This window comes from Amphiprion ocellaris, chromosome 8, assembly GCF_022539595.1.
Source record: "Amphiprion ocellaris isolate individual 3 ecotype Okinawa chromosome 8, ASM2253959v1, whole genome shotgun sequence".
Taxonomy (NCBI): Eukaryota; Metazoa; Chordata; class Actinopteri; family Pomacentridae; genus Amphiprion; species Amphiprion ocellaris.
The window spans coordinates 7,314,483-7,342,481 of record NC_072773.1 but is presented as its reverse complement, the minus strand read 5'-3'; the positions used below and the strand labels follow the sequence as shown (position 1 = coordinate 7,342,481).

Sequence of the window (27,999 nt, the reverse complement as noted above, 5' to 3'; positions counted from 1 at the left end):
GCAAGTGTGTAATTAAAACACAAGAGACAGGGTCCGGTTTTAAAAACTCTCAGTAACTCTATTTCTGTATTAATGTACAACCGTTGAAAATTACAGCATTTTTTTTTTTGGTATTTTTAAAAATTTTTTCCAATTTTTTTTTTTTTTTAAACGATCTATCTATCAACAGCCATTTTCCAGAAGAAAAGTGAACAATGTGAGCAGGAAGAAAAAGACCAAAAAAAATAAAGTGAGGGTAAAGATGAAGGTAAAGAGAAGAGAGCACGAGATGAAGGAGGGGGAGAAATTAAGAGATTATTTTCTGCAGCGGAGTGTTTGAGCGTGAGTGTGTTGGCGTATGCGTGCCATGTAAGTGTCGGTGGGAGGTGTTGTGGTGTGTGTCTGTGTGAATGGCGGAGATTATGCTTGCCGATTCAAAGCAACTTTTATCATCTGATCAGCAGAGGTGCAAGTCTGTGTTTTAGCATGAGACGAACACAATCGGGCAACAGCATCAGAGCGTAAAAAGATGCGACTGATTCAGTAGTTTTACTTGGACCATTGTGACTTTTTGCTGGCTGAAGCGCTTTCAGGTTTGGCACAAAACCAAACAAAGGAGGAAGGTGTACTTTATTGTGAAGCGCTGGCAACAAAATCTGAAGTCGTCGCCCTCTAGACACACACCCATGTTGTTTAGCATCTTGTGTACATGCATCGTATGTATGAAAATATTATGTTTTGCTTTATTTTTTGAGTATTTTAAAGAGTATATGGGAATATGAGGTCACAGCAAACACATCATGTTCGTTTCTATGGCAGAATATACATATATGTGTGTAAAAAAACGACAAAAACTAAATAAATTGCTTTTACAACGAGCAGTCTCCATACTCTGTCATTGAGAATGGTTCATAATGAAGTCGTGACTGATAATAAGGAAATTAAAAAACAGCCAGAGCAGTGGCAGTGATAAATATCCAGAAGTATCACTCTCCAGTAGATGATATCAACAAACAGCTTCTTCCGCACAACCTACCAGAACACCACCTTATCTTTTTTATTAGCTAAGAGGGGAAACTAAACTTCTTTGCATGTTTGTGAACAAATCCGTTGCCTGGAATTGCTTTCAAAGTCAGCATGGTCTACATAAAACCACCAAAACAGACAATCGGCTCCTCTTTTTAAAGAAGAAAAAAAATGTTACTTCTGTGTCATATTTCTCCTCCGATAAATATCACAAACTCCTCCTCTGGTGCTTTTCTCTAGAGATTACTGCATTTTAAGAGGAATAACACAAGCTCAGACTCTTAGGCTCTCTTAGTTGTCTGAGTGCTCAAAATCTGACTCACGTGATCAGATGTGAAAAGTCGAAGCAAGTGCAACCGCTGTGAACATGATGCTCTGAAGCCAAAACGTGATTGAGGATGAGGACAAGGAAGGGGTGATACAATCGTGCCATTCTGTGACCCTGCAGCATTATGGGAGTGCGAGGAGGCAAAGACAAAAAGAAGGAAGCAAATGAGCGAGTGTGGAGAAGCAAAATGGAGAGGGGTCAGTATGACTGCACCAAAGTGATGGTCATGGAAGGAAGCAAAGGTAGGAGGCAAGGAAGGAAGTCAGGAGGGAGATGCTGGTGCTTTGCAGTCGCGCTGGAGCTTCAGGTGTCATGGAAATCCTTCAGCAGCGTGCGTCGCCTCTGCTCAGCAATGTGCATCTGATTCTCCAAATCCTGCAAAAACATACATGCCACAGCTTATTATTATTATTATTATTATTATTATTATTATTATTATTATTAATAATAATAATAATAATAATAATAAACATGATTTTTTTTAATACGCTATGTTTTTCTAATTGTTAACAAATCTCATGAAGCATCCAAAACCAAAAATGGACTGAAACAAACAACCATGAAGACAAATCAGTGAGCCACAATATTAGACAGGTTTACCTGTTCTTTCATTACCACAAACACATGAGTTCATCATGAGTCTGCCACTGAAAATGACTCCTGACTGTATAATGTTTGCTAAAACTACAGTGTGCACGTGATTAAGGGAACATTTTAGCCTTTTTAACCTCATGAACCAAAGCTAACTCCTTTTTACTCACTTTGGGCTTATTTTCCATTGGAATATAGCTGTATAACTGTTTTTTGTACAGCATAATAGAGATCTAATGCCAACGGTCAAATAAAAAAATAAAAAAAACTAAAAGGTTAAACTGACAATATAATGATATTGATTATTCTAAAACTGCCCATAGGTGTGAGTGCGAATGTCATTGTTTGTCCTGTTTTAAGTTACTGTATTGTTTTTAAATTATTCTCTTTTTTCTCACTGTGAAGCACTTTGATAAATTTGATTGATAGATAATTTGTTACAATTTGCTCTGCACAGCCTGCAGCTCATCTGAAAAGTCTCTAAACTACTGTCATGAGTCACTAATGGCTTAACACTTTCACTAATGATTTGTTCTGTGCAGAATCTGGTTGATGCAAACTTTATATTTTATAAAAATGAGAAGTGATTTTGGTGAAGTATCAACATTTTAAGCTTTAGTTTGGTTATGTTTTCCAACAGAACCGCATGACATAGATGAACATTTTAAAGATCATTGGTGAGCTGAATATCTGTCAAAAACATTTCTGTTTTTATCATTTTGTTGCTCTGATAAATGATGCAATTTTGGTTATTTCTTTTAAGACAACATGCCTTCCAAACCTGCTGGTGGGATTTGCAAGGTTAAACAGTAAAACTACATTCAGCCTTAACCCTGAAAGACACTTCAAAAAGACAATGTAACCCAAATGAAAATTGGAATAAGGCTGTCAAATACAGAGACAAATCAAGTGTCAGCTACTAAAGATGCAGATTTTTCTCCCTTTAAGAATATTTACAGAGATGTAGGTGTACACACAGATTTGTACTTCCATCAATGAATAACAGTCAAATGTACTCTACTGTTCAAAAGACACACACACACTAATATATACTCTACTGTTCAAAAGTTTGGGGTCACCCAGACAATTTCATGTTTTCCATGAAAACTCACACTTTTATTCATGTGCTGATATAACTGCACAAGGGTTTTCTAATCATCAGTTAGCTTTCCAACACGAATAGCTAACACAATGTAGCATTAGAACACAGGAGTGATGGTTGCTGGAAATGTTCCTCTGTACCCCTATGGAGATATTCCATTAAAAAGTCAGCCATCTAGAATAATCATGTACCACATTAACAATGTCTAGACTGTATTTCTGATTCATTTAATGTTTTCTTCATTGAAAAAAAATTGCTTTTCTTTCAAAAATAAGGACATTTTCTAAGTGACTCCAAAGTTTTGAACGCTAGTGTAGGCATACAAAGACATGTTCTACACATGTGCATGGAAAACATAGGAGGAAAATGCGCAGACTAATCACTGTCAGATGTGTTGTTTACTCAGATGTGTGGAGTTTATGCCCATGCTCAATGACAGTTATAGGTAAAATGTGTGTAAACAGCACTAGAACACAAAAATACTCTGCTAGGAAAACCTACATGTTTGTGGTCAGTGCGCTCTCATCACTAATAGTATACAGCCCCATATACATTATATATTCCTGTGGTTGTACTCCTTATAATAGGTCAGTCCTTCGTCCTTCTCCACCCAAACTACATAGTATAGTCTTCCCTCCTCTTATTGACCTAAGGTATTTCCCTTCCCCTGGTATTGTTAAGTTTGCTCTCTCACCCCTCTGTCGCTGGCGCTGAGCTCCCCCTCGCCTCCCACCACTCCTCTCTCGTAGCTGTCGGCTCGCTCCACCTTCCACGACAGGTTTTCAATCTCTGCTTCCAGCTGGGCCTGCTGGTACTCAAACTGCACAAGACAAATAAAATACATTTTAAAAAAACAACTGATATATAAGGCCAGAGCAATCACTTCCTACCCCCCACTGAGAAAAGATCATTTAAAGCAAAAGTCTAATTATTGTGTAAGGATTCAAAATAGGTTATAGGTAGGTAAGAGGTCAAAAAGGGTTAGGAAGAAGCTAAGATTACAGTTGATATAGTTAAAGCGAAGGAGGTAAGCTTGTTTCTCACCAGTTTCTTGCGAGGGCCGGACTCCATGTAATAGGCGTAAGGGTAGGTGTACTGCAGTGTGTAGCGACACTGGGCGGGAAAAAAGAAGACAAAACAAATTTATGATGTTGCATTGACTGTGAAGTTTATAAATTTTGACTCAAAATCAGACTAGGACAAAATTAAGAGAGGTACATTTTGGCAATTTAGAGAGACATTCATTTTTAGAATTAGGCATGTTGTATATGAGTCAAATTCCAAGGAAAATCTTCAGTTCAATTGAGCTGCGTCACAAATGGCGTCACAGCTGAAATATTTTGGGCTTGTACAGTTTATTGCTCTGATAAATGGTGTCACTTTGGTGATTTTTAAAAATAACATGTTTTCCAAATCAGCAAGCAGGTTTTACAGTTCAGAGGGTTAAACAATGACGCGATTTACTTATTATGATAGAGTAAAATATATTTAATAACAGTGACGCTATGGTTCTATCATGTGCAAAGCTTGCAAAATAAACTTGTAATAAAATCAATTTCTCTTTCTGTGTTTTGCAGTTCAGTTCTCTGCTACAAAAGTCATTAGCAGGAAAGTACCTTAGCCAGTAGCTTTGCAGCGTTATGCAGGTACTGCCAGTCAATCCAGGTTCCCAGATTGTTCATTACTCTCTCCTGGATCTTCTCCTGGATCCTCTGGTACGTCTGAGCCTCCAACTGCAGAGACTTGTTGTGATTCTCCCACTGGAGGGGAAACAGGATAAAAAAATAAAATACTTTACACAGTGGACAATATCTTTTGTCTCAAGAACCTTTACAATGTTAATGTTCTAGACAACTTTAATTCAAAAGTGCAAGATGTTATCATTTACATACTCAACTTCCTCCAGTCTGAAACATATAAAATAAGAATTTTGTGAACTAATGTGGAAGTATACAGTTTCTAAAGACACTTGGAATTTCACAGAAGCCCAACAGATTTTCCATCATGTGGGGGAAAGGAAATGAAAACATTTGCAAAGTGCTTTTCCCCCATTATTTGAATCCATTTGTTCTCAAACTTTTTCTGCCAGGCCCCCTTTAGAGGACAAAAAACTTCACGCACCCACCCGGTGTGTGTATGTGTGTGTGTGTGTGTGTGTGTGTGTGTGTGTGTGTGTGTTTGCGTGTCTGCACACACACACACAGGCCTGTACCTGCACAGGCTTGTACATGTGCAGACATGTACAAGTACACTCTGTACAAGAACACTGTACTCGGTAGTCTGTATTTTCCAAGTACGCAAGTACGGACTTGCACAACAGCCAGCGCAGTCTGTGTGCCGCGAAAAACAGGCCAACGTTAAAACAATAGTTCAGCTAATTAGTTCCGCGTAGATCAGACCTGGGCATCGTACGGTCCACAGGCCACATCCGGCCCGCCGGATGACCCTGACTGGTCCACATGAGGTCATTGGAAAATATTAAAAGTCAATGCAAATATATATCATCACAATGCATGCAAGCAATACACCTGCACTGCTTTTACTTTGAAAGATCTGCTAAGGTACCGTTTTTTTTCGTACAAACATTTGACTGATGCAGAGCGGGGAGGATGTCTGAAAGTTTGCTGCTAAACTGCTAAAGCAGCAAGGATTTTTTACCAAAGCTCACACATAAAGGGATATCAGTAAGCCATTCTCTGATGGAGAGTTTATAAAAGAATGTCTGGTGGACTCTGCAGCGTTTATCTGCCCGGAGAAGAAAGGAGCATTCGTTAATGTGCCCCTTTCCAGGCGAACCGTAACGAAGCGGGTGGAGAGCATCGCCAAAATCTGGAGCTTCAGCTGCACAACAAAGTGGACGATTTTGACGTTTTCTCCTTGGCTCTGGACGAGAGCTGTGATGTCCGTGACACAGCCCAGTTACTCATCTTTGTACGTGGACTAACAAAAAAACCTTTGAGATGACGGAGGAGCTGGCAGCTCTGCAGCCAATGAAGGGACCACGATGAGTGATTTGTTCAGAGGTAAATACATGCATGAACAAGCTGGGACTAAAATGGGAGAATTTGGTTGGTGTTACTACTGATGGCTGTACAAATTTGACAGGGAATAATGTTGGACTTTTGAAACGGATGCAAGATAAAGTGACTGAAATAAACCCAGAACAGAAACTGATATTTTTGCATTGTATTATACATCAGGAGGTGCTGTGTAAGTCAGTGCCAAAAATCAACCACATGACTGATGTTGTAACTAAAGTAGTTAACTTCATCAGGGCAAGAGCATTAAACCACAGACGGTTTGTTGTCTTTTGGAGGAGATGATAGTGAACATGGTGACCTTGGTTACCAGACAGCTGTCAGATGGCTCAGCCTGGACAAGATGCTTAAACGAGTTTGGGATCTGAGAGCAGAGATTCAAGAGTTTTGTGAGAAGAAAGGCAGGACATCACCGAGCTCTCAGATGCAGACTGGATATCAGACCTTGCTTTTGCTGTGACTGCATTAATGAATGAACTAAATACCAAGCTGCAAGGCAAGGGCCTCTTTGCTCATGAAATGTACAGCCTGGTGACTGCTTTTATGAGAAAGCTGAAGTTTCTCTCAAGCCAGTTGGAGGGCAACATTCTCACCTACATGCCCACACTGAAGGAAGTCACACCATCAAAAATATCTACAACTCAATAGGCAGCAATCATAGTTTAAATGAAAAAACAAAGTCTTTCATTAAATAGTTGTGTTCTGTGTTCCACATTTTCATTGTAATGTCTCATTTACTGTTTTTATTGAGATATATATTGAGCAGAGCTGTAAGCGTATTGGTCCGGCCCTTAACAACCGTCAACGTTTCTCATGTGGCCCCATATGAAAATTAATTGCCCACCCCTGGCGTAGATGGACCTTTTTCTCCCAGTCGCTCGCGCCCCCCTTGTCATGGCTCTGTGCCCCCACTATTTGAGAAGCACTGCTTTAATCAAAGAGTTTCACTTAGTTGTACTCACCCTCTCAAAGTAGAAGAGGTATTTCTTAAGGGCCTCTCTGGCCTGAGCCTGCTGGCTCTGGTTGACTATATCTGGGTTTTCTTTGTAGCGGCTGCACTCGTAGTATTCACTGCCATGAGTCTTCCAGTCTCCAAGACACATCCAGCAGAAGTCTTTCAGGAGACACAAAACACATATTTATGGACTCTCCAGTACATACATGATTTATACAGTGTGTGCAGTAAGTGACATGTGTTTACAAATTAAGTCTAGAGCAGCTTCGGCTTGATAAAACAGATTTATTTCTCCAGGTTGCTAACAACAGCTTGATTTAAACACATTTTTAACTGACATCTAATTAGTCAAGCAGAAGTTGTTGACACGTGGGACCAACTGTAGCCCCAGAAGTTAGACAATCAGATAATCTGTTTACCTACATGCTTCTATAATGTTGGCACTTTAGCCAAAAGATCCAAATAGAAAGATAAAGACTGACCATAAACATGCATCAAATTGTAAAAGTTCATTTATTCTAATCTAGTAATGACACATTTTTTGTATGTTGCGTAAAGCCACTAGGCGGATGCAAAGTTCCTCACAGAAAGCTGCACTGGACCATACAGGCTATGTGAAACTTACCATGTTTGCATTTGGAGCATTGCTGAAACAAAGACATAGAAGAAAGTCAAATTAGTGAGTCCGAAACTTGCTAAACCATGTAACCATTCACTTTAAATGAATCAGAGCAGTTCAAGAGCTAAATGTGTTCATCCAAAACCATTTAGTGGTCGATTTGACACAACTAGAGTGTCTCACATTGAGCCACTTAAATGTAAAATTACAAGGAAGAATGCAAACAACAAGTAACATATATTTGCTCTGGAGTGTTGAGCTACTAAAGTTGAGGACCTCAGCTCTCAGAATCTGAATATATTTTTAGCATTTCCTGTGTTCTGGGAAAGTGTGATTTTCAGCTCTGACTCACCATGTGATTGCACCCTCCGTTCTTCTCAATGCAGATATTGCACTTAGGACACTAGAAGAAAAAACACAACTCTTAACTTTCACATTTCAGCACAGTATTACTGTAAATACCATCATTTTGTGTTTTACAATTGATCTTATGTGTACATGGTGCATCAGTGCGTATTTATAGCATGTGTGTTGGTGTGCAGATCCATCATACATCTTTAGTGTGTGCGCTGATGTAATTCGCAGTCTCTGAGTCGTCTGCACATTTGGTCAGCCATTTTCGTATTGTTGCACAGTCTGTGGGAGCGTGGTACATCTGGCGGCATTTAAAACTGAGGGAGAGAGAACAAATACAGACATTAACATTTATACGGTTCACAGAAATGCAACAAAATGACGCATCATAAACTAAAAATCTTTAAAAAAAATCTGTATGTAGGAAAAATGTGTTTAAGAACATGCAAATATGCAAGTAACATTTACATACTCCAATGAGATCTGCAAGAGAACTCTTTCTAAACTCCTTGTGACAAACTCTGTTAAACAACACAGGTCAAAAACGGGGCCAAGCTCAATTAAGTTAGTTTTTTCTTGAAAGAGCTTTGTGTTCAGAAAGCATTTGATTTACCTGAAAATTCTGCCAGCTGTGTGTCTCTGAGAGAATCTTTTGTATAGTTTTGTTTTATATAAAGGGAAAAAATGTTCACAAAAAATGTAAATCTGAAGTGAAATCAATAAAAAAATAATGTATGTCTTATAGTGGTGAGATGTGGTTAAAAAAATGCATCTAATCAGTTATAACTTTGTAACTAATTAATGATTAATCGCTTTTTTCAATTCAAATAAATTTTAGTTGACGACTCAATCAATGAATAGACATATACATGAACTTAAACAACAAAAATGTTTGTTTCATTTATGTTTATCTGCTTTTTTCATCCATCAACTACAGTCACAGATTACTGCAAACTCAAAGTGCAATTATAGTGATTATATTCAACTTTTTGGAAACTGCTGTCAATGTCTTGAAAAGTGGTCTATTATGGGATGACTAAACCATTTGCCTGTACCAGGACCGTCATAGCTAATGTTAGCTCTGGTGCTAATGGCAACATGTTTTGCGCTGAGGTGATACCGTCAGCTTGAAGTGCTGCGGTGACAAGAAAACTCTTTGTCGCACAATCTGCACACAACAATGCTTTTATCCAAGCTGACATCGGGAAGATTTTTAAAAGAAAACTTTTCGCCCAACAAGCTCAAAGCTGCGATTAAATGTGTCATTTTTTATTTTTTATTTTTTTAAATGTGTTATTTTTTCAGTAATTAATTAATCGAAATTAACGCGTTAAAGTCCCAGTCCTAATGTCTTAATTTTCTTCTTGCTGTAACTTGCTCTTTATGGTCAGTGATACTAATTGCAAACCTGTTTCACAGCCAGTATGAAGGCAAAAAACACTAAATCTGACCGTTATCAAAGTAGCTTAACTCATTAATACGGCAGCTTTGTTATTTGTGAAACTCGTATAATTTTACAAGATGAAACCTCTTTATGTAACTCATACATGTCTGTACAAGCACAGATGTCACTTGCTGTCTTTGTGTGTTTCCTACCAGAAGACTTCACTGCAGCGGCTACACTGCACCCTGCGGGCCCGAGGCTCCTGCACCTTGATGACGATGGGACAGTCGGCACCTGGACACAACTGCAACTGGAAGTGACTCTGCAGAAGACAGACAGCGGTTAAGGAACATATATGACAGGAAAAAAAATAAAGTGCATGATTCACCTTCTATTGGAAAATCTTTTGAACTTTTTTTTGGTGTTCTGTGGACTATCCAGACTTAGAGTGCAACTATTTCTGGGAGGGAGTGTTGAATTTATTAAATGTTCATTTTCCACTGTTGTGAGTACCACAATCATTTAAATTCACCTCCACTGTAAACAGTAATCTAAGATACAACTCAAAAGCTGGGTGATCACAAGTAAAAATGTATTTCTTTGTCACTTGAGTGAATGATTTTTTAGGAAAACATAAATAAGATATGAAAATGTGCATAAATATGTTTGGATGGATGTCTAGCTGGCAAGACAGAGATAGTGGAGACAGCGATAAGATATTGAGGCATGATATAGACTTTTACTGAACAATTCATCAACTTCTAATCAAAATCATGATTCAATCAGCAAATGGCCAAAGCTGTGATGCAGGATTTATGTAAGGCAGTGCATCTGAGTCAGCATCTAAACTGTTGTATCAGTGGTTTCAGAAATTCATGTCGTTATTCTTGTGTGACAGTCATACTTGTGTTTGTCATCTTGTAGTAGAGTTCCATCATGATTTAAATAAACTGCAGACTACAAAATGGAACAAAAGCTTGACAAAGAATTTATAAATTTAATAACATTTTTAATAGATAAACCAATGATTCACAAGATTACAAGAGAGCTAGCTCTCTTTCTCACTGCCTCGCCACTTGCTCCTGATGTCTTCTTTGCTATACATACAGATCTTGACACAGCATCTGAGCAAACAGCTTCAGCACAAACAGAGTCCATCACACACCTCGACATAGTCTCTGAAGAGGTAGCGTCTGTATTTGTCCTTCAGCTCCTCTCCTGGCAGCAGCGGCAGGACAAAGTCTTCTGGCATCTGCAGGGAACAGTCCTGAGCCATACACGAGATACCTGAACAAACACAGACAAACAAATTTATTATAAAGACTTGTGAATCACTGAGAGTGAACGAAGCCACATTCAAAAACAGTGCATTTACTTATGCGCAAATAAACTGCACCCATCATCTAAAATAAACTTCATACGTGACTTTGAAAGTTTAACTGCAGTTGTGTTTGGTTTGAGTGGGCTGGTTTCTAGCATTAGACTGGCCCAGAAACTGGATTGGGGTCATATGTCATCAGAAACCTGCAATTGGTGCAGCTGACAGAGAGACGCTTATCAGACTCAGAAGAACTCAGTTATGTGTACTGACTTTATCAGAGACGCAGTTTAAAAAGTTGCACAGGGACACGCAACTGCAAGTGCATACAAACATGCTCACACATCCCACGACAAAAAGCACTTGTGCTCCCACACACTCACAACTAAAAGGACAGCGAGTCTGGTAAACTGTAAGCACTTTACCACACACATACAGTACGCTGCACTTCAACTTCAAACTGATCCATATACACACCCACACACACATCTGCTATCCTGCTGACACAAGCACACTGTTTCCCGAACGCACACTGATAATCATGACGCTGCCTCAGAAGCATGCCCACCTGGTAAACTTTACTCCAGATGGGAGTCATCAAAACCTCATATTACACCTCCTTCATCTTCAAAGTCCCAGGACATTCTTAGATTTTTCACACATGCTAAAAAAACAGCTAAACAAATACGAGACTTGTGCACCAACAACTGCACTACTGTCTGTCTGTAAAAATGGTATCTTTATGTGCTGATGTAGCGCAAATTAAATACCCCTCTGCTGCTGTGGCAGGAAAGCGGAGGCAAAAATGAAATTTCAAAAAGGATACGAGGCTGAAAGTCTGATCGAAACCTAAAGAGGTCAAACATACTAATCCACAGACATCACCAGCACATAAATACACAAAGTGCAGACATACAGATATAAGAACAGATCTTTGGGTGCTCTGATCAAACGAAATGTGACTCACACTGCAATAACAGCTAGAGAGGGGCAGAAAAACGCACTGTACTCACCCACTCCCATGCCGTCTTTGACCAGTACGGTGCAGTGCTGCTCCCAGCATGCTTTGCAGAAGGAGTGCTGACAGGGCAGCGCCAGCAGGGAGTCTCTCCGTACAACTTGTAGACATACACCACATTGGAGAGACTGAGGGGCCTGAAAAACACAAACACAAATCATGAACACACTAACAACTAACACTTATTGCGCAGGAGAGCTGGTAACCACAATATGCCTGTTGCATGTAGATGTTATAATACAATTAGTTCGAAGTTAAATGATATTTGTAGCACTGGTATTTAGGAAGCTGAAGTAATGTCACAAAAAATCTGAAGAAAAATTAAAGTCAGTCAGCTTAAACCACTGATTAACAAAAGAGGTCAACTTGTCTGAAATATTTTACATAAGTAATTCAATAAAGTCAAAGTCAGCTTTATTGTCAATTCTTCAATGTGTACATGAAATACCAAGAATCGAAATTACGTTACTCTCTCTTCGTGCAACAGTAGACATTAAATAAACACTTGGAAAATAAGATGTAAAAGGGCAAAAAAGAACAAAGGAAGCAAAACTAGAGCCGAGCAACAACTAAGAACTACGAAAAGCAGAACTGAGTGAAATGTAAACACGACCGTGAGCTAAAGTGACGGATTTAGTGCAGAATACTCAGAACAGTGCAAATGAGTAACAACAGTCCAAGAAGTGCAAATATGCTTGACAGTTGAATTTGGTCGTCCTAGATGCCAACTTCGTCCTGGCGGAGCTGCTCATAGATCATGTGCTATTTCAGTGCAGATCGGAGGTTACTGACCAGAGTTTGTGTATGCGGGGGAAGGGGGTGGTAGAGAGGGCAGAGAGGGGAGAGAGTTCAGCTTCCTGACAGCTTGGTGGATGAAGCTGTTGCTCAGTCAGCTGGTCCTGGTCCTCAGACTCTTCAGTCTCCTCCCTGATGGCAGCAGGCTGAAGAGGTTGTGGGACGGGTGTGTGGGGTCTCCTGCAATGCTTAGTGCTTTGGAGTGAGGCGGGTGCTGTAGATGTCCTGGAGGGAGGGGGGAGAGACACCCACAATCCTTTCTGCTGCTTTCACGACGTGCTGGAGGGTCCTGCAGCAGGAGGAGGTGCAGGAACCGTACCACGCTGTGATGCTGCTGGACAGGATGCTCTCCATGGTGCCTCTATAGAAGGTGGACATGATGGGGGCCGGGGCACTGGCTCTTCTCAGCTTACACAGGAAGTAGAGACGTTGTGCCTTCCTGACCAGTGATGTTGTGTTTCTGGTGCAGGAGAGATTTTCTGAGACGTACACACCCAGGAACTTGGTGCTGTGCTGCTCACCCTCTCCACAGCCGCACCGTTGATGTTGAGAGGAGCATGCTGGGTGTGTCCTCTCCTGAAGTCAACAACCATCTCCTTTGTCTTCTCGACATTCAGAGAGCGGCTGTTGGTGCTGCACCACCTGGCCAGGTTGCTCACCTCACTCCTGTATTGTGTCTCATCGCTGTTACTGATGAGACCCACCAGTTGTGTCATCCTCAAACTTTATAAAAAGATTGGAGCTGTGAGCTGGAGTGCAGTCATGGGTCAGCAGGGTGAAGAGTAGGGGGCTCAGCACACATCCTTGGGGGGCCCCCGTGTTCAGGATGATGGTGCTCGATGTCTTGCTGCCGACCTGTACTGCCTGTGTTGTCCCTGTCAGGAAGTCCAGTAGCCAGTTGCACAGTGAGGTGTTGAGCCCAAGCTGGTCTAGTTTGTGGATGAGCTGCTGGGGGATGATGGTGTTAAATGCTGACCTAAAATCTATGAACAGCATTCTAACATAAGAGTCCTTGTTTTCCAGGTGTGTGAGGGCTGAGTGGAGTGCAGTGGAGATTGCATCATCGGTTGAGCGGTTGGTCCGATATGCAAACTGGTAGGGGGTCCAGGGTGGGTGGGAGGAGGGATTTGATGTGGTACATGACTAGCCATTCCATGGGGGGGGGGGTGACTTCTTCAGTACCGGGATGATGGTGGCTGTTTTGAGGCACATGGGGACAACAGCCTGCCTCAGGGAGATGTTGAAAATGTCTGTGAAGACATCCGTGAGCTCCCCAGCACAGTCTCTACACGACCAGGAATGTTGTCAGGACCCGGAGCTTTGCAGTTGATCCTGCTGAGGGCTCTCCGGGGACAGTGACAGCACCTGGTCACTGGGAGGAGGTGTGGTCTTCTGTGCAGGGGTGCTGTTGTTTGCTTCAAAACGGCCAAAGAAGTCATTCATCTCATTCAGCAAAGAGATGGTGCAGTCAGGGGTCTGCTGTGGAGGCTTGTAGTCCGTTATGGACTGTATCCTCCACCACAGGCTCTGAGTGTCTTTGCTGTCACTAAAGTGATGAGCTACTCTCCTGGAGTACTGCCTCTTGGCCTCTCTGATGCCGCGAGACAGGTTGGCCCTAGCTATCCTCAGGCCCACCTCGTCTCTAGCTCTGAAGGCTTTGTTTCGTACCTTCAAGAGCCTGTAGACCTCCCCTGACAGCCACAGCTTCTGATTAACCCGAACAGTGACGGTCTTGGTGGCTGTCACATCATCAATACACTTGGTGATGTAGGCAGTGACAGTCTCTGTGTACTCCTGGAGGTCTGCAGTGTTATTGTAGGTGGCAGCTTGTTTAAATACATCCCAGTCTGTGATGTTGAAACAGTCCTGAAATGCCTCTGAAGACCCTTGTGGCCACACACGTACCTGTTTCCGAACTGGTTTCATGGTTTTAACCAGTGGTCTGTATGCTGGAATTAGCATAACAGTAATGTGGTCTGAGGCACCAAGATGTGGCAGGGGAAAGACCTTGTAGGCTCTTCTCTGGGTAGTATAAACAAGATCCAGTATGTTGTCTCCCCGGGTAGGAAAGTCTATGTGCTGGTGCATATAAAACATTATCGTATCACTAAACTAGAAATTAGTGCTGCAAGTGACTGTCTTGCAATATATAATAAAATTCTCATGTGATGCCTTAAAATGAATATTAATTTTTTTAGCTACACCTAAAATAGAAAACTATAAAGCTCAGAACGGCAGCAAATAATCTTACTTGAGAAGCTCTAACCAAGACTCTTCTCAGTGTGATGCTGAAAATGTAGCCCATGCTAGTGTTCTCACGATACCAAAATAATGACTTCAATACGATACTATGGCAAAAATCTAAAACATCAGGAAAATTAAAGAAAATATATGACAGAATATTGAACTTATAATGTGTTTTTTGTTATTATTGCTGTTAAAAATGAATATTTTCAGAATATCAATGCAAGGCAATGGAGGATTTGAAAAGAAGCTGTAAAACAGCACAAGAGATTTACTGCACTACAGTGTGTTCATACATTTTTATAGAGGAATTGCTTAGAAAAGGATACATCCACACAGAGATAACCATGAGCAGTACTTAGGGGTGCATTTTAATTATCAACTTTTACAGTGCCTGCAGGAATTCCGCTGATGATTTATAACTGGTGTTGATCTACATACTTGTGAACATCTGAATTTTAACAGCTTACAGTAAGGTGAGTTAATGATACCATTGTGAACACTGCATTTGCATGTAGAGATTGATGTCTCACTGTTAAGTTAGCTAAAAAGATAAAGCCAAATTTAACATTTATCATTGCCTTGTCAAACTACAGCACGAGTATCAACAGGAACTAGAAAAAGGGATTATATTTCTCTGTGCTTGCATCTAAACTCTGGCTCCCTGTAAAATCCAGAATAAAAATTTAAACGTCTATCCTTACATAGAAACACCTTAAAGTCAAAGTCACTGATTAAACCCCTAAAAACTAATCTTTGTGAATCAATGTCACATATTTAGAGGTAAAAAATATATATATTCCTTTCGGCCTTAAAATGGCTTAAACTCTACATTGTTGCTTCTTCTAGAACATTATAGATGTATGTAGTCTCTGCCACTCTCCATTCAATCGCTGCCCACTGAAGTCCAGCTCAAAGTTACCTATGACTCTGCTCCAACACTGCACAACTACTCAAAAACAACTAGTTTTATTGGAGTAATTCCATCATACATTTTTGAACCAGAAACAGATTCTGAAGGAGAATAATGATACAGAAAGTCCCACCTTGCAAATTGGATTGATTAGTTTCTCAGATTTGTGTAAGAAAGCCCAGAAATCTGAATCTGTATTTCTGAGACACATTTGTAGAATTCTCAGCCTTGGCACTGAGTGCTTATTTCCATTATGATGTGTCTTCTTGTTAGAAGACACTATATGGACATGTTAACAAGGTAAAGAAAAACTTGACTTTCACCAGAGTGACCAGCATTGTCCCTTAAAGATCTCGAGTGCCGTATTATCCGAGCAGAGCATTTTCAAAGTCAGAGTGTAGGCTTGCTTTTTCTCCGTGGAGTTTCCAAAAGAGGAATGGGAGGCAGAGCCTTCAGCTATCAGGCTCCTCTCCAGTGGAATCAGTTCTCAGTTTGGGTCAAGGAGGCAGACACCATCTCTACTTTTAAGATTAAGCTTAGAGCTGTCTTTTTTGATAAGGCTTATAGTTAGGGCTGGCTCAGGTGACCCTGAACCATCCCTCAGTCACATATCCTCCCTCTCTACTCTCTTCTAACCCCAACCGGCTGAGTCAGATGGCTGCACACACTGAATCTGATTCTGTTGGAGGTTTCCTCCTGTTAAAAGCAAGTATTTTTTTTTCTTGCTACTGTCACCAAGTAATGCTCAACGGGAGAATTGTTCAGTTTGTCTTCATAATACTGTAATCACCTTACTACGTTAAGTGCCTTAACATGACGAATGCTATGAATAATGATCAATGCAATTTATTTAAATAAATCAACTAATTACTAGCTGTGTCCAGTGTAGAGCAGGAACAAGCGGCTACAAGCTACAAGTTATACCCAAACTTACAGTGACTGATCTGCAGGTGCTGCTGGGCTGGACCAGAGCATCCGACAAAAGCAGAGACGAGTTGGACTTATATCTGTGGGAAACACGGACAGAACCAGGAGTCAAATGAGGAACTGAAGAAGATAAAAGTACAAATTAGAGCCTGAATGACAAAACACTGAAGAACAGAAATGCCACAAATAGGTTGTTCATCAGACAGTAGTGATGGTGATGTATGGGTATGGAATTCTAATCACTAGTGTAAACTGCAGTGCAAAAAACAAGAAGAAGAAGATGAGAGAAAGAACCAGAGAATATCAGAAGGAACTAAAAAGACTAAATATTTCAGAAAGGTATCAGATACGGGGAGATAATAAGGCAAAAATGGCAAGGAGGGAGAAGTAGCAGAGAATAATGAGAATAAATAATGGATTATAGAGGAAGACAGCTTATGAAAAAGAAGGACTGCAAGCATGACATAGGGAAGAAGCAGATGAAACAAACCTGTCCAGTATTTGTGAGACCTGCCAGTGAAAATGCACCAGGATCAGTTTTGCTACTGCTGGTAAAACCTGTGAGAGAAAGAAATATCACAGAGAGAGGAAAATATATTTATTTAAAAGCAACAAAATGCTGCCTGAAATGTAATTTGACTGTCTTGAATTGAGCTACTCCACTATGGCACACAGTTCGCAGTTTGACTAAGCTGCCACTGCTGCTGATGAGTAGGAAATTACCATACAAAAGGTTTTCTTCTTACCAATATATTCACTGCAGAAGAAGCAAGTTGTCAACCAAGTAAAACAAAAGATATAGGACCCTGAGGACCTATCAGTAAAACTGAATTAATTTTCACTTTTCCAAACAAATAAAAACATGTAAGAAATGCTACAGAAAAACTCCCAAATGTAACGTCCTCCTTGCTCTTTTGGTTTATACTGTTTAAGTACATTTCTTTATCACATTTATTAACCCTCTGAACCCCAAAACCCACCAGCAGGTTAGAAAAACACCAAAAATGACACCAATTTATCAGAGCCAGAATCCAGAATCACTACATACATCTGTGCAAAATTGTTATATTTCATAAAAACCACAATTCTATAAAAGTAAATTGCCAAATTAACCATTTCCTGTAATCACACACTGCAAAAGTGTAAAAAAAAAAAAATAAATAAAAATAAAAATATTCTTTTGTGCAACTGGGAAACCGTTAGTGATTCAGCTGTGGCATGATAAGAATTCTGTAGCTTTTCATTCGAAGTGGGATGAACTGCAGGCAGTGTTTACACAGAGCGGATATAACAAAGCAAGTATGGCAACAAAATTACTAACATCTGTGTGAAAAATAATGTACATGTTGATTCCAGGTTTTTCCTGTTTTTGTCAAACAAATAATCAAATAAATTTAACTGTTATTGCTTTTATGATTTATGAAATTCTAACTTTGTTCTACGACACAAAAGACATTTTTGGGTTCTGTCTACTTCTAACCATGGCTGTGCCATTTCTATAAAGGTGCAGAACTTCACATTGTAGTGGAAAATGACTCCGCACTGAGTAAAAATGTGACAGAAGACACCCACAGACACTCTGAAAAGGAGTTCAGTGGGTTCACAGAAAACAAAAAATGGCATATCTGAAGACATCATTATGGATTGTAGTAAAATTAACTAGACTAAAAGAGTCCGTAATCGCGAAAACCAAGAAATAATTTTTTTTTAAAATCATCCTTCATACTTCAGTTTCAAACCAAAAGCCTGTATTAACAAATTTGAATAGTTATAAGTCAAGGAAAGCTAAAGCTGGATAGACGGATGTCTCTGCTGCTGCTGCAGAGAATATGAGGGAAGGCAAAAGGATAACTCAAGTGCATCCAGAATTATGGTAGCGTCATAGGCCAGACTTCCAGGATTTTATGCTAGTCCTAGAAGTTAGAAGATTCTCAAGTCACCATTCTAATCCAGTAAAATCACTGAGATGGTTTTCCTTCTTTTACCTATCTCCACCCAGAAACACACAGCACCTCGCTAACAAAGGACTGCAGTTGAACTGTGCAGCTTCCACGTGTGATTATGTTGGTTTTTTTTTTTTGGTGACTGAGTGTGAAGTAATGTGTTGATGCAAAACAACATGCCTGCTCAGCAAAGTGACCTCAAATAAGTATATAAAAGAAGTGCTCACTGTGAAGAATGAAAGGCCATATTCAACATGACATAAGCTCTTGATCAATGTTTGCCTCCTCCAGCTGCACAGTAAGAACGCTTTAATATTAATGTGTGCACTCAGAACAATGTAGGCCATCAGCCCAAGATTACAATTAGCTGCCTGTAACAGCGTTCTCAATGCAGCTACTTAAGCTGGTCATTTTAATACACCCAAGCTCAACCTACACCCAAACTGGTACATGCATGAATGTACAGGGTGTCCCTAAAGTCTGGACACATAGGAAATCTCATTAACTTTATTTTTTTTTTTTGCCTCTGCAGATTAAATATGGCTTTGACGAAAGAAGAAAGAGTTGAACTGGTACTTCTCAGTGGACGTGTCGAAAGATAGCAGATGAATTTATTGCACGTCATCCAAGATGGATTCCACTTGGCTTTTCCATGGTGGCGAAGGTGGTTAAAAAGTTTAAAGAAACGGGCAGTGTCATGGACAAACCCCATTTTGGATGACCAAATGTGTCAGCCGAAACTAAAGAATTGGTCATGGCTAACATTCATGCTAGCCTCAAAGAAAATCACTTCCCTAACCCTATCCTTTGATATGTCCATCCTTCACGTCCCCTTAGAAGTAGAAGTTCAACTCTTTCTTCTTTTGACAAAGCCACATTTAATCTGTGGAGGCAAAAAAATTATAGTTAATGAGATTTCCTATGTGTCCAGACTTTAGGGAAATTCCCTAGAGGACTTTTTTTCTGAGTTAAGAATGTAGCACTAAATCCTTGAGCAATCTTTTCTTCATCGCTGTATCCTAATTTTTTCACAAAAACACTAGAAGTTTGGGTACTATTAGGACTCTCAGCACATCTATAGATGACCTTCTGTTGCTGTGTATGAAAAGTGGCATTGTGATTGAGACGCATTTCTATAAGTTAATCAAATTAAGCCCCTTTGAGAAAAGGGACACTTAATATTGTTAGGTTCAGAGTAATCGTATGTAAGCTATATTTGTCACACAGGCAACATTGGGCAGGTACATTAAGTGATGCATAATTCATAATAATACACAAATAAACAAATGACTAAATCTAAAGTAAGAGGAAGCTTATAAAACTCATGAAGCTCATATGAATCATGGTGCTTTCTGATGCTTCAGGTATTTAATAAACTCTGAGAAACACTCCTACAAATAGCTGAAAATATCAAAGTAAACGCCAGCTACTGTTAATGTTTTACAATTATTATTTAGTATTTGTGTGGTTTCTTAATTCTGGATTAAATTTTTATGGATATCTTAGTTTATAATAGATGTGAAATTGTAGTTGAAGTGAACGTCTAAGATGTTTTGTGATTGGAGCTGTGTCTTTTCCCCCTCAATGTGATATTTGTGGCCCAATATTGGTGCTGAAATGTAAAAATAGCCTCCCCTAAATCACTTCACATATCTCAAAGCATATTGCTCATGCATGCTTATCTGTAAATGGGACGGTATGCAGCTCAGCCATGTTGAAAGTGAAGAGGCAAACGTGACTGAGTCCTAGTAAGATTGACACCACAACTGTCACGGAAAAGTGATCATGGTGCTCATAGAAATGAAGTCGACACGCTCAGATGTCATCAGATTAATGGACAGGACTCCAGGTCTATAAGGGCCCTTAGCACAACCTCACATTGCCCACTAAAAGACACTTGGCAAGATGTTTAGGTAACACCAGACACTCTTACCTTAAAAAATTACCTATATGTTTCAGGCTGTATCCAAACTATGTGGCTAAATTCTAAGAAAACACATTTACCCTTATTTTTCAGTGTTTTGTTTTAGCCCTGACAACCAAACTAAGCTGAAATTGTTCACAAACACACTCAAAAATCAGTATTTTCTGAAAACACACTGGAATCAATAACCCGAAAGTTATTATTCTTCTGCACAATTTCTAAAAAGAATGTCATACACACTCAAAAGCACATTTAAGTACAACATTGTAGAAATGTAATCTAAGTCAGATTTTGTTCATTTATGATTTTTCCAGTTATCACTTATTCAAATAACTTTGAACGCATGAAAGAGGGATTTAATTAACACTTTTGATGCAGGAATTACTATTAGAATGTAATCAAATCCCTGTAATCTATTTACTCATGTAAGCCTCTGATGACAGAGACAAAAAAATTGTTAGAGAAAATAACTAAGATAAGTGTTCAGCTTGACACAGCATCAGTAATCATTGAAAGTAACAACAACAACAAACACAACAATTAATGTGTTTTCATTGCTTAGGACAAGTGGATAAACCAGACTACTCCTGTGCTACTTTTTGTGCCATTTTCATCAGCACATAATGTGTTTCTTCTTAGTGATTTGCGCATTACACACCCTATTGTCTGTCTGATATTATTCTGCTTTATTCGTGATCAAATAAAATGTGCAGTGGTCTGAACGACGACTTTAAAAATACACTTCAAGTCTTGCTGAGTGACAAATATGAATCCTGGTTTTGCAAATGCTAAAACAGAAACTTCTATTTAAGTTGACAACAGCGCAGCATTGAAAACCACTGTAACACTCACCTTCAGCGCAGCAGCCACAGTGTTAACCTCCTCCGTTAACACCCGCTGACTCTCTTTGTAGGTCAGACAGGTGAACTGGTACTCCTCTGGATCAAAGGAGTCGGCGCCCTGTTGCTCCACGTCACTGGCCACTCCTTCGTAGTAGGCCGCGATGTCACCCTGATCCTCCTCTTCTCCTCCATCGTCGTCATCTTCCTCTTCTTCAGAGTTCACCCCGAAGTCTTCCTCGTTGCTGTCCGACGCCTGGCTGTTCATGTCCACAGACATCCAGTCAGTTAAATCAATCACCCGGACAGGTAGACGACCTGCCTACCTGTCGGATCCCAGCGGTCCAATTGGCTGAAATGGCTCGATCGAAGCTCCACCTCTCCGTTATTCTCCCCGCCTCCTCGTGTCACTGCTCAGAGACACCCAGGCTTCCTGTCTGTCTGAAGCGCGTAGTGAGCGCGCTCAGCAACAGCGGAAGAAGCAGAAGAAGTCACACTCGCCGTCACTCATTTGGAAAGCTGGTTACAGGACAGTCTGAGAATGGACAAAAACAACTGGAGAGGAGGAAAGACAAGGGATGACAAATGAGGAGGACGGAAAGGGACAGCAGAGAGTCAAAAAAGAAAAACATGCATCAGTGAACTACTCATGCTGATTGTTTTTATAAATTACATGAAATTCTTAATATAAATAAATCTATTATCTGTGGTTCACCAGCAAGACTAAATTATATATAAAACTGGAGTTGATAAAAACCCACATTTGGTCCACAACTTCTACAAATGACATTTTATTTTTTATCCAAACTTTATTAACTATATGTCTCCGATTCAATATTTGCCACAGTGCAGTAGTATAGCGCATTAAATGTTGTAACAAAAAGATGACACAGCAACAATTAATTTTATTATCAACTGATCTATTTAAATTATATATCAATTTTTCAATTTGCCCCCGCAACCCTAATGAGTATTATGCGGTGTATAAATAATGGATGGATAGATTTTTTCAATTTGTTTCTTCTGATTAATTTATTAGTCAGTTCGGTTCTACGTTCAGTCTTGCATAGTACCACAAAGTAACATTGGTAAAAAATGTCTTGTCACACAATAGCCAAGCTTGTGAAAAAAGTCACCAAAAAAATATGCTGTCTGTTAACAACTTATAAAAAAATAAAAGAATTTATCTGACTATATTTAAATTGTAGCCCATTGCTGTCGAGATGAAGCTGTTATTCACAAAAGGTGAACTGATAACAGAACCGCACTTAGCTGTATATAAAATAAATCAATAAAAAAAAAATCTGAAAATAGAGCACCCAGGCTTTTTAAAGCAAATCTGACATAACAAATTTGGTATTTCAGTCAGTCGTCCTCAATTTGACTTAAAGCAAATGTTAACTAATCTATCAAAACCTTTCTATTGGTGGAGGACAATTAACTACAGTCTGAAAATGTTTCTAAGAGGGAAAAGAACTATTCACAAGCTGCCATATACAGCATTTGTTGCATCAAAGTTCTTTACTGCACATACTGCATGAGCACACAACAAGTAAAAATTCTTGAATCTTGATGGTAAATTATATTTTAAGTCTGGGTCCGGCCACATATCTTAACTAAACAAAACATTTAAAAAAAAATATATATATATATAAAAACATACTTTCTAAAAAAAATTCTTTGCAGTGAACTGAGCAAACAGAGTCTCATTATTCCTTCATTGGGATACACAATCACACTACATTCCCAATATCTAACATAATTAGACTGTTAAAATAATATTTTGTGCTAATTAATATGTAAAATGTCTTACACTTTGACTGGAGGATAGTTTGGTAGCTGGTAAACTGTAAAGCTTGTTTTATGCTTGCCGCGTCCGCGAGGTTCCGTGCGGCCAAATTACGTCATTTTAGCAGCCACGCCCCCTCTCACACGAAAAATTTCTGCATCGTGTACCTCAATTTGATTTCGTAGAGTGGGTTATCTTTGAAATAGTCATGACTCTTATTTGTGGTCAAACCGACTTGCTTCCTCTGAAGTTCAAGCAACCCCCTTAAAGTCAACCATGCTGCAGAATAGAAGCAAGGCAGCTATAAAATACAAAGTGTATTAATATGTGGCTTGTTTAAACAAGCACAACACCCTTGGGCGCCCGTATAGCTCAACACGTTAAGCAGGACGACCCATGTACAGGGGCTGGTCCCCGACGCAGGGTTCGATTCCCGCTCGCGGCCCTTTGCTGCATGTCTTCCCCCAACTCTTCTACCCTGTTTCCTGTCTCTCTCTCACTGCGCCTAAATAAAGCCGAAAAAAGGCCAAAAAAATAACTAAAAAAAAAAAAAAACAAGTACAACACCCAACAAAGCAAAAAGTCACAGGAGCCTTGGTTTACTTCAATTTTACACAAATAAAATATTGTAAAGGTTAAGACACTGTTTTTCAGAATCTGTGTGGAAGATTACAACACTTGCTTCTTGTTCTGTGCTCTGATTACTACTTTTTTAGGAAAGAAAGACCATGCAATAGACTACATTTTGCAACAGCGAGGTCTTACACATATTTGCACAGTACTGTAGGCCAAAACTGCAGCAGAGAAGCACAAGCCATCGGCCAGTCATTGCTAAACCTTCATCTACATTCACTACTTAACAGCTGACCTTTCATTACAGACCACAGCTCGGACCATAAACCGGTGAATACCAGCCCTTGGATTTGGTGTATTTACAAGAGAGTGCAGCCTAATGACAGATTGGCCTGAAGACAAGCTAGCCATGATCTAAAGGCCATGAGCTTTGACTGGATTAGGTCCAAGGTTCCTACCTCCCTCTCTGTATGCGCAGTTCAACTACACCTATCCTACTCACCATCTGACTTTACTGCTTTTCTATGCTATAAACAGATGAAATTCTTCTCCTCGTCTCCTCCCTATGGAAGCACTTATCTCATTTAGGGTTGGTCCCTTCGTCTTCCCCTCGGCAGACGATGTCGCGCGATCGGTATTCGACTCATCCCTTCACACGTCCCACCTCGGACGTTACGATCCGATCCGACGAATATTCGGACATTCGTCATTAATCGGGGCCGAACATCCGGAGCCCAGAAATTGCTGTTCGGGTCAGCCCTAATCTTATTTGTTGCATCTTTTTTTCTCAATCCCAACCTCTACACTTCTGCTTCTGCTCTACAATTGTAGATCGGTTGAACACAAGACATGAATTTAGAGGAACGTTACAGTTCAGTAGATTAACTGAAGGTGCTTTTAGCTCTAGCAGGAGGGAAAACAAGCAAACTATGGTTAACTTGGCGGCAAATTGGGAAGTTACAAACCGACACAAAACAGGAACAGGCCAGTAGGGGTTGGAATTAAACAAAGACAACTCCAAGTGCATAACAGCAAGACAGCGACGTATGACTGGATGCATTAAAATTGACCATATAAGGTCGACCAACATATGTGTATACTTATCTGCAAATGCAGTCTTTTTTCCTTTTGATATTGTGAGGCTTGATATACCTCAAATTACACTAATTTCTCCTGGGAGGATTTCCCAAACACTTGTAAGTGTTGGTTAAAAATGAATACAGTACTGGACAGGTAATTTTCCACATATACTGTCATGTTGTTTCCCAGTATCACCCAGATCAATAAAATATTTTTCCAAGCACAAATGCACTGTAAAAAATAAGACCCTAAGATTGTTGTCTAGCACTAAAATGTCATGCAAAAGGGCAAATTCTTGTTGGAGTGGGGTTCCCCTTGTTGATTTTCACAAAAGTTGAGAGGGTTGAAACCGAATACAGTACTGGAGTTAAACTTCATCACTGGACAGGGAATTTTTATATATATTTTATAAATGCAATGTCAAATTAGTTCCTGTTATCACCCAGTCATGTAGGAGAGTAATATAACATTTTTTTCAAGCAGAAAGGCATTAAAGAAAAAGGTTCCAAAGATTGATATGTTGCACTCATGTCATGTAAATGTGGAAGTCCTTGTTGATTTTCAAAATATCTGAGAGGGCTAAAATCGATTACAGTACTGGAATTAAACTTCAAAACTGGACAGGGAATTTTTCCACATGTACTGCCATACTGGTTCCTGTTATAACCCAGTCATTTAGCAGAGCAACAAAATCTATTTCCAAGCATAAACGCCTTGCAGAAATAAGTCCCTTAGGTTGTTTATTAAATAGCTGTGAGGCTTCAAACTAAATACAGTAGTGGAATTAAATTTCATAACTTGACAGGATTTTTCAATGTGTACTGCCATATTGGTTCCCAGTATCACCCAGTCTTGTAGAAAAACAATAAAATCTATTTCCAAGTAGAAATGCATTGAAGGAATAAGTTCCTAAGACTGTTGTGTTGCACTAATGTCATGCAAAAGTGCAAACCCTTGTTGGAGTGGGGTTCCCCTTGTTGATTTTCAAAACATTTGAGAGGGGGAAAGATTTAATACAGTACTTGAGTTAAACTTCCTAAATGAACAGGGGATTTTTCCATATGTACTGCCATATTTGTTATTGGTATCACTCATTTAGCAGAACAAGAAAGTCTATTTCCAAGTAGAAATGCATTGTAGAAATAAGTCCCTTAGGTTGTTTATTAAATAGTTGAGTGTTAAAACTGAATACAGTACTAGAGTTAAACTTCATAAGTGGACAGGGGATTTTTTCCATATGTACTGCAATATTGGTAAATGGTACAACCCAGTAATTTAGCAGAACAATAAATTATATTTCAAGCAGAAATGCATTGTAGAAAAAAGTGCCTTAAATTGTTGATTAAATAGCCAAGAGAGTTAAAACTGAATACAGTACTGGAGTTAAACTTCATAACTGGACCGGGGAATTTTCTATATATATTGCCAGACTGGTTCCTAGAATCAACCAGTCGTGGCAGAGCAATAAAATGTTTTCAAGAAGGAATAAGTTCCTGAGATTGTTTTGTACCAGCAATATCATGTAAATGTTGAAGTTCTTGTTGGAGTGGGGTTCCCCTTGCAGTCACACAGTTTAATCATTATCCATATTGTGTTTTTGTTAAGTGGAAGGGTAACTTGTGTTTCCCCTTTTCCAAAACGTGCGTCCCCGCCGTGTAATATAGGTTAAAGACTCCTCTAACTTTGAACGAGATGTACACTGTGGAGATGACATGATCCGTGACACCACAGAGGCCCCGGGTGGGCTTATTTCGCAACGTGATTTGCATTTACCGTCGTAAACAAACACCGGATCAAAGACGTTTTCTGGCACCGAGGGGTCCAAATGTGACTTCGCAAGTATTCACCTGAATAGAAAACGAGGTTAGCCGGGAAAGCCTGCCAGCCGACCGGCCTCCGGTGCCAGCCCGGCGACAGACGAATACTCACATTCCGCCCGATCCAGGATAAAAATAGGCAGCAAACTGGGTGACACACATCTCGCTAGGCTAATGCATTACAGCGACTCAGCACAGGCTTGATAATAGGTCTTGGGGGAAGAGAAGTATTGTATTTGGGACAAGTAAAATCAGACACAAAAGCTTGGTTGTAGCCAGAACATCGGCATTTGGGTCCGACTTCGACAACAGAAGTTGAAAACGGCAGTAAATCCACAGCTAACTCATCGTTAGCCGGATTAGCTTCCTGGCTAGCGTGCTGGTAGTTATGTTCATTAGTGAAGTAACGGCATGCCAAAGCCACCCCTCCGGAGAGTTAAAGTTTCGGAATACACTCGTAAAAGTTTACAAAAAAAAGTTAATTTTACCCCCTGACATGAATTTACACCCTAAGAGCCGACCAGGTAGCCACCGCTCCTTGTCGCTCCTTAGCCGCTGAGCCGCCGCCTCCTCAATCACTCGAGTCCGGGGATTGAGATGTAAACAAGGCCCCCCCGGAGCCCAGCGAGTCAACACACATTTAAGCAGCCGTTGCGTTCATTTTTCACGGTTTAAAGTCCGCGGTGTTTACCTCTCGGAGCGGACTCTTCTCAGCCCGCGGTGACATCCAGGAGCGGGGTTTGTTTAAGGAAATCCAAGGGGCGATTTAGACTCCTTTGCTGGGCTGGTAGGCGGAAGGTGGACGGTTACAGACGTACTTATCGGCGACGTCACGTCCGCGCCTCTCCTGCCTGCCTCCTGTTCCGGAGATGCTGCAGCTTCACCACATGCAGAACTGCTGTCCAGATAGACTTCAGCAAAAGGAGGACACTCAGTTTACTTTTTGCAAACACATATCTGCTTTGCAGGTTTATTTAAAATGAAAAATCAATTTTGCTCAGTCTGATTCCACTGGATGTGTGACCTGCAGGATGAATATTCTGTATTTTTAAAAACCCAGTGCAATATCTATTTTTCTACATATGCTGCTACATAGGTATTTTTGTACTTATGTACAGTCTGTGCAATATAGATCATAATCTGTACAATATTTTCTCAGTATTTATATTCATCAAAGTATCTGTGCAATACCACTGACGTGTGCAATACTATTGTAGTCATAGAAATAACAGTATTTGACACGTCAGCGGTATTGCATAGATTATTTCATGAATATAAATACTGAGAGAAGTATTAATATTGCACAGATTATGATCTATATTGATCATACATGATCTATATACAATAATATATATGAACCAAAATATACACAAATACTAGTCATAGAAATATTTTGGCTTATTTTTGGCTTATCTTTTGCTGCTGTAACACTGCAAATTTGCC

The 27,999-nt window shown here is 39.9% G+C and overlaps 1 protein-coding gene across 1 annotated transcript; it reads right to left on the bottom strand.

Annotated features, from left to right (window-relative positions):
* Positions 1-32: 32 nt before the first annotated feature.
* On the bottom strand, positions 33-27,398 carry arih2 (ariadne homolog 2 (Drosophila)). The gene is made up of 15 exons (XM_023289190.3): positions 27,248-27,398; positions 21,311-21,852; positions 17,082-17,149; positions 16,599-16,671; positions 11,708-11,849; positions 10,542-10,663; positions 9,589-9,698; positions 8,192-8,309; positions 7,991-8,041; positions 7,645-7,666; positions 7,027-7,178; positions 4,643-4,786; positions 4,071-4,139; positions 3,721-3,846; positions 33-1,708 (listed from the first exon to the last, which is right to left on the bottom strand). Exons 2-15 carry the CDS (start codon positions 21,575-21,577, stop codon positions 1,637-1,639), a joined length of 1,536 nt encoding a protein of 511 aa, XP_023144958.1. The 5' UTR covers positions 21,578-21,852; positions 27,248-27,398; the 3' UTR covers positions 33-1,636.
* Between the last annotated feature and the right edge of the window lie 601 nt (positions 27,399-27,999).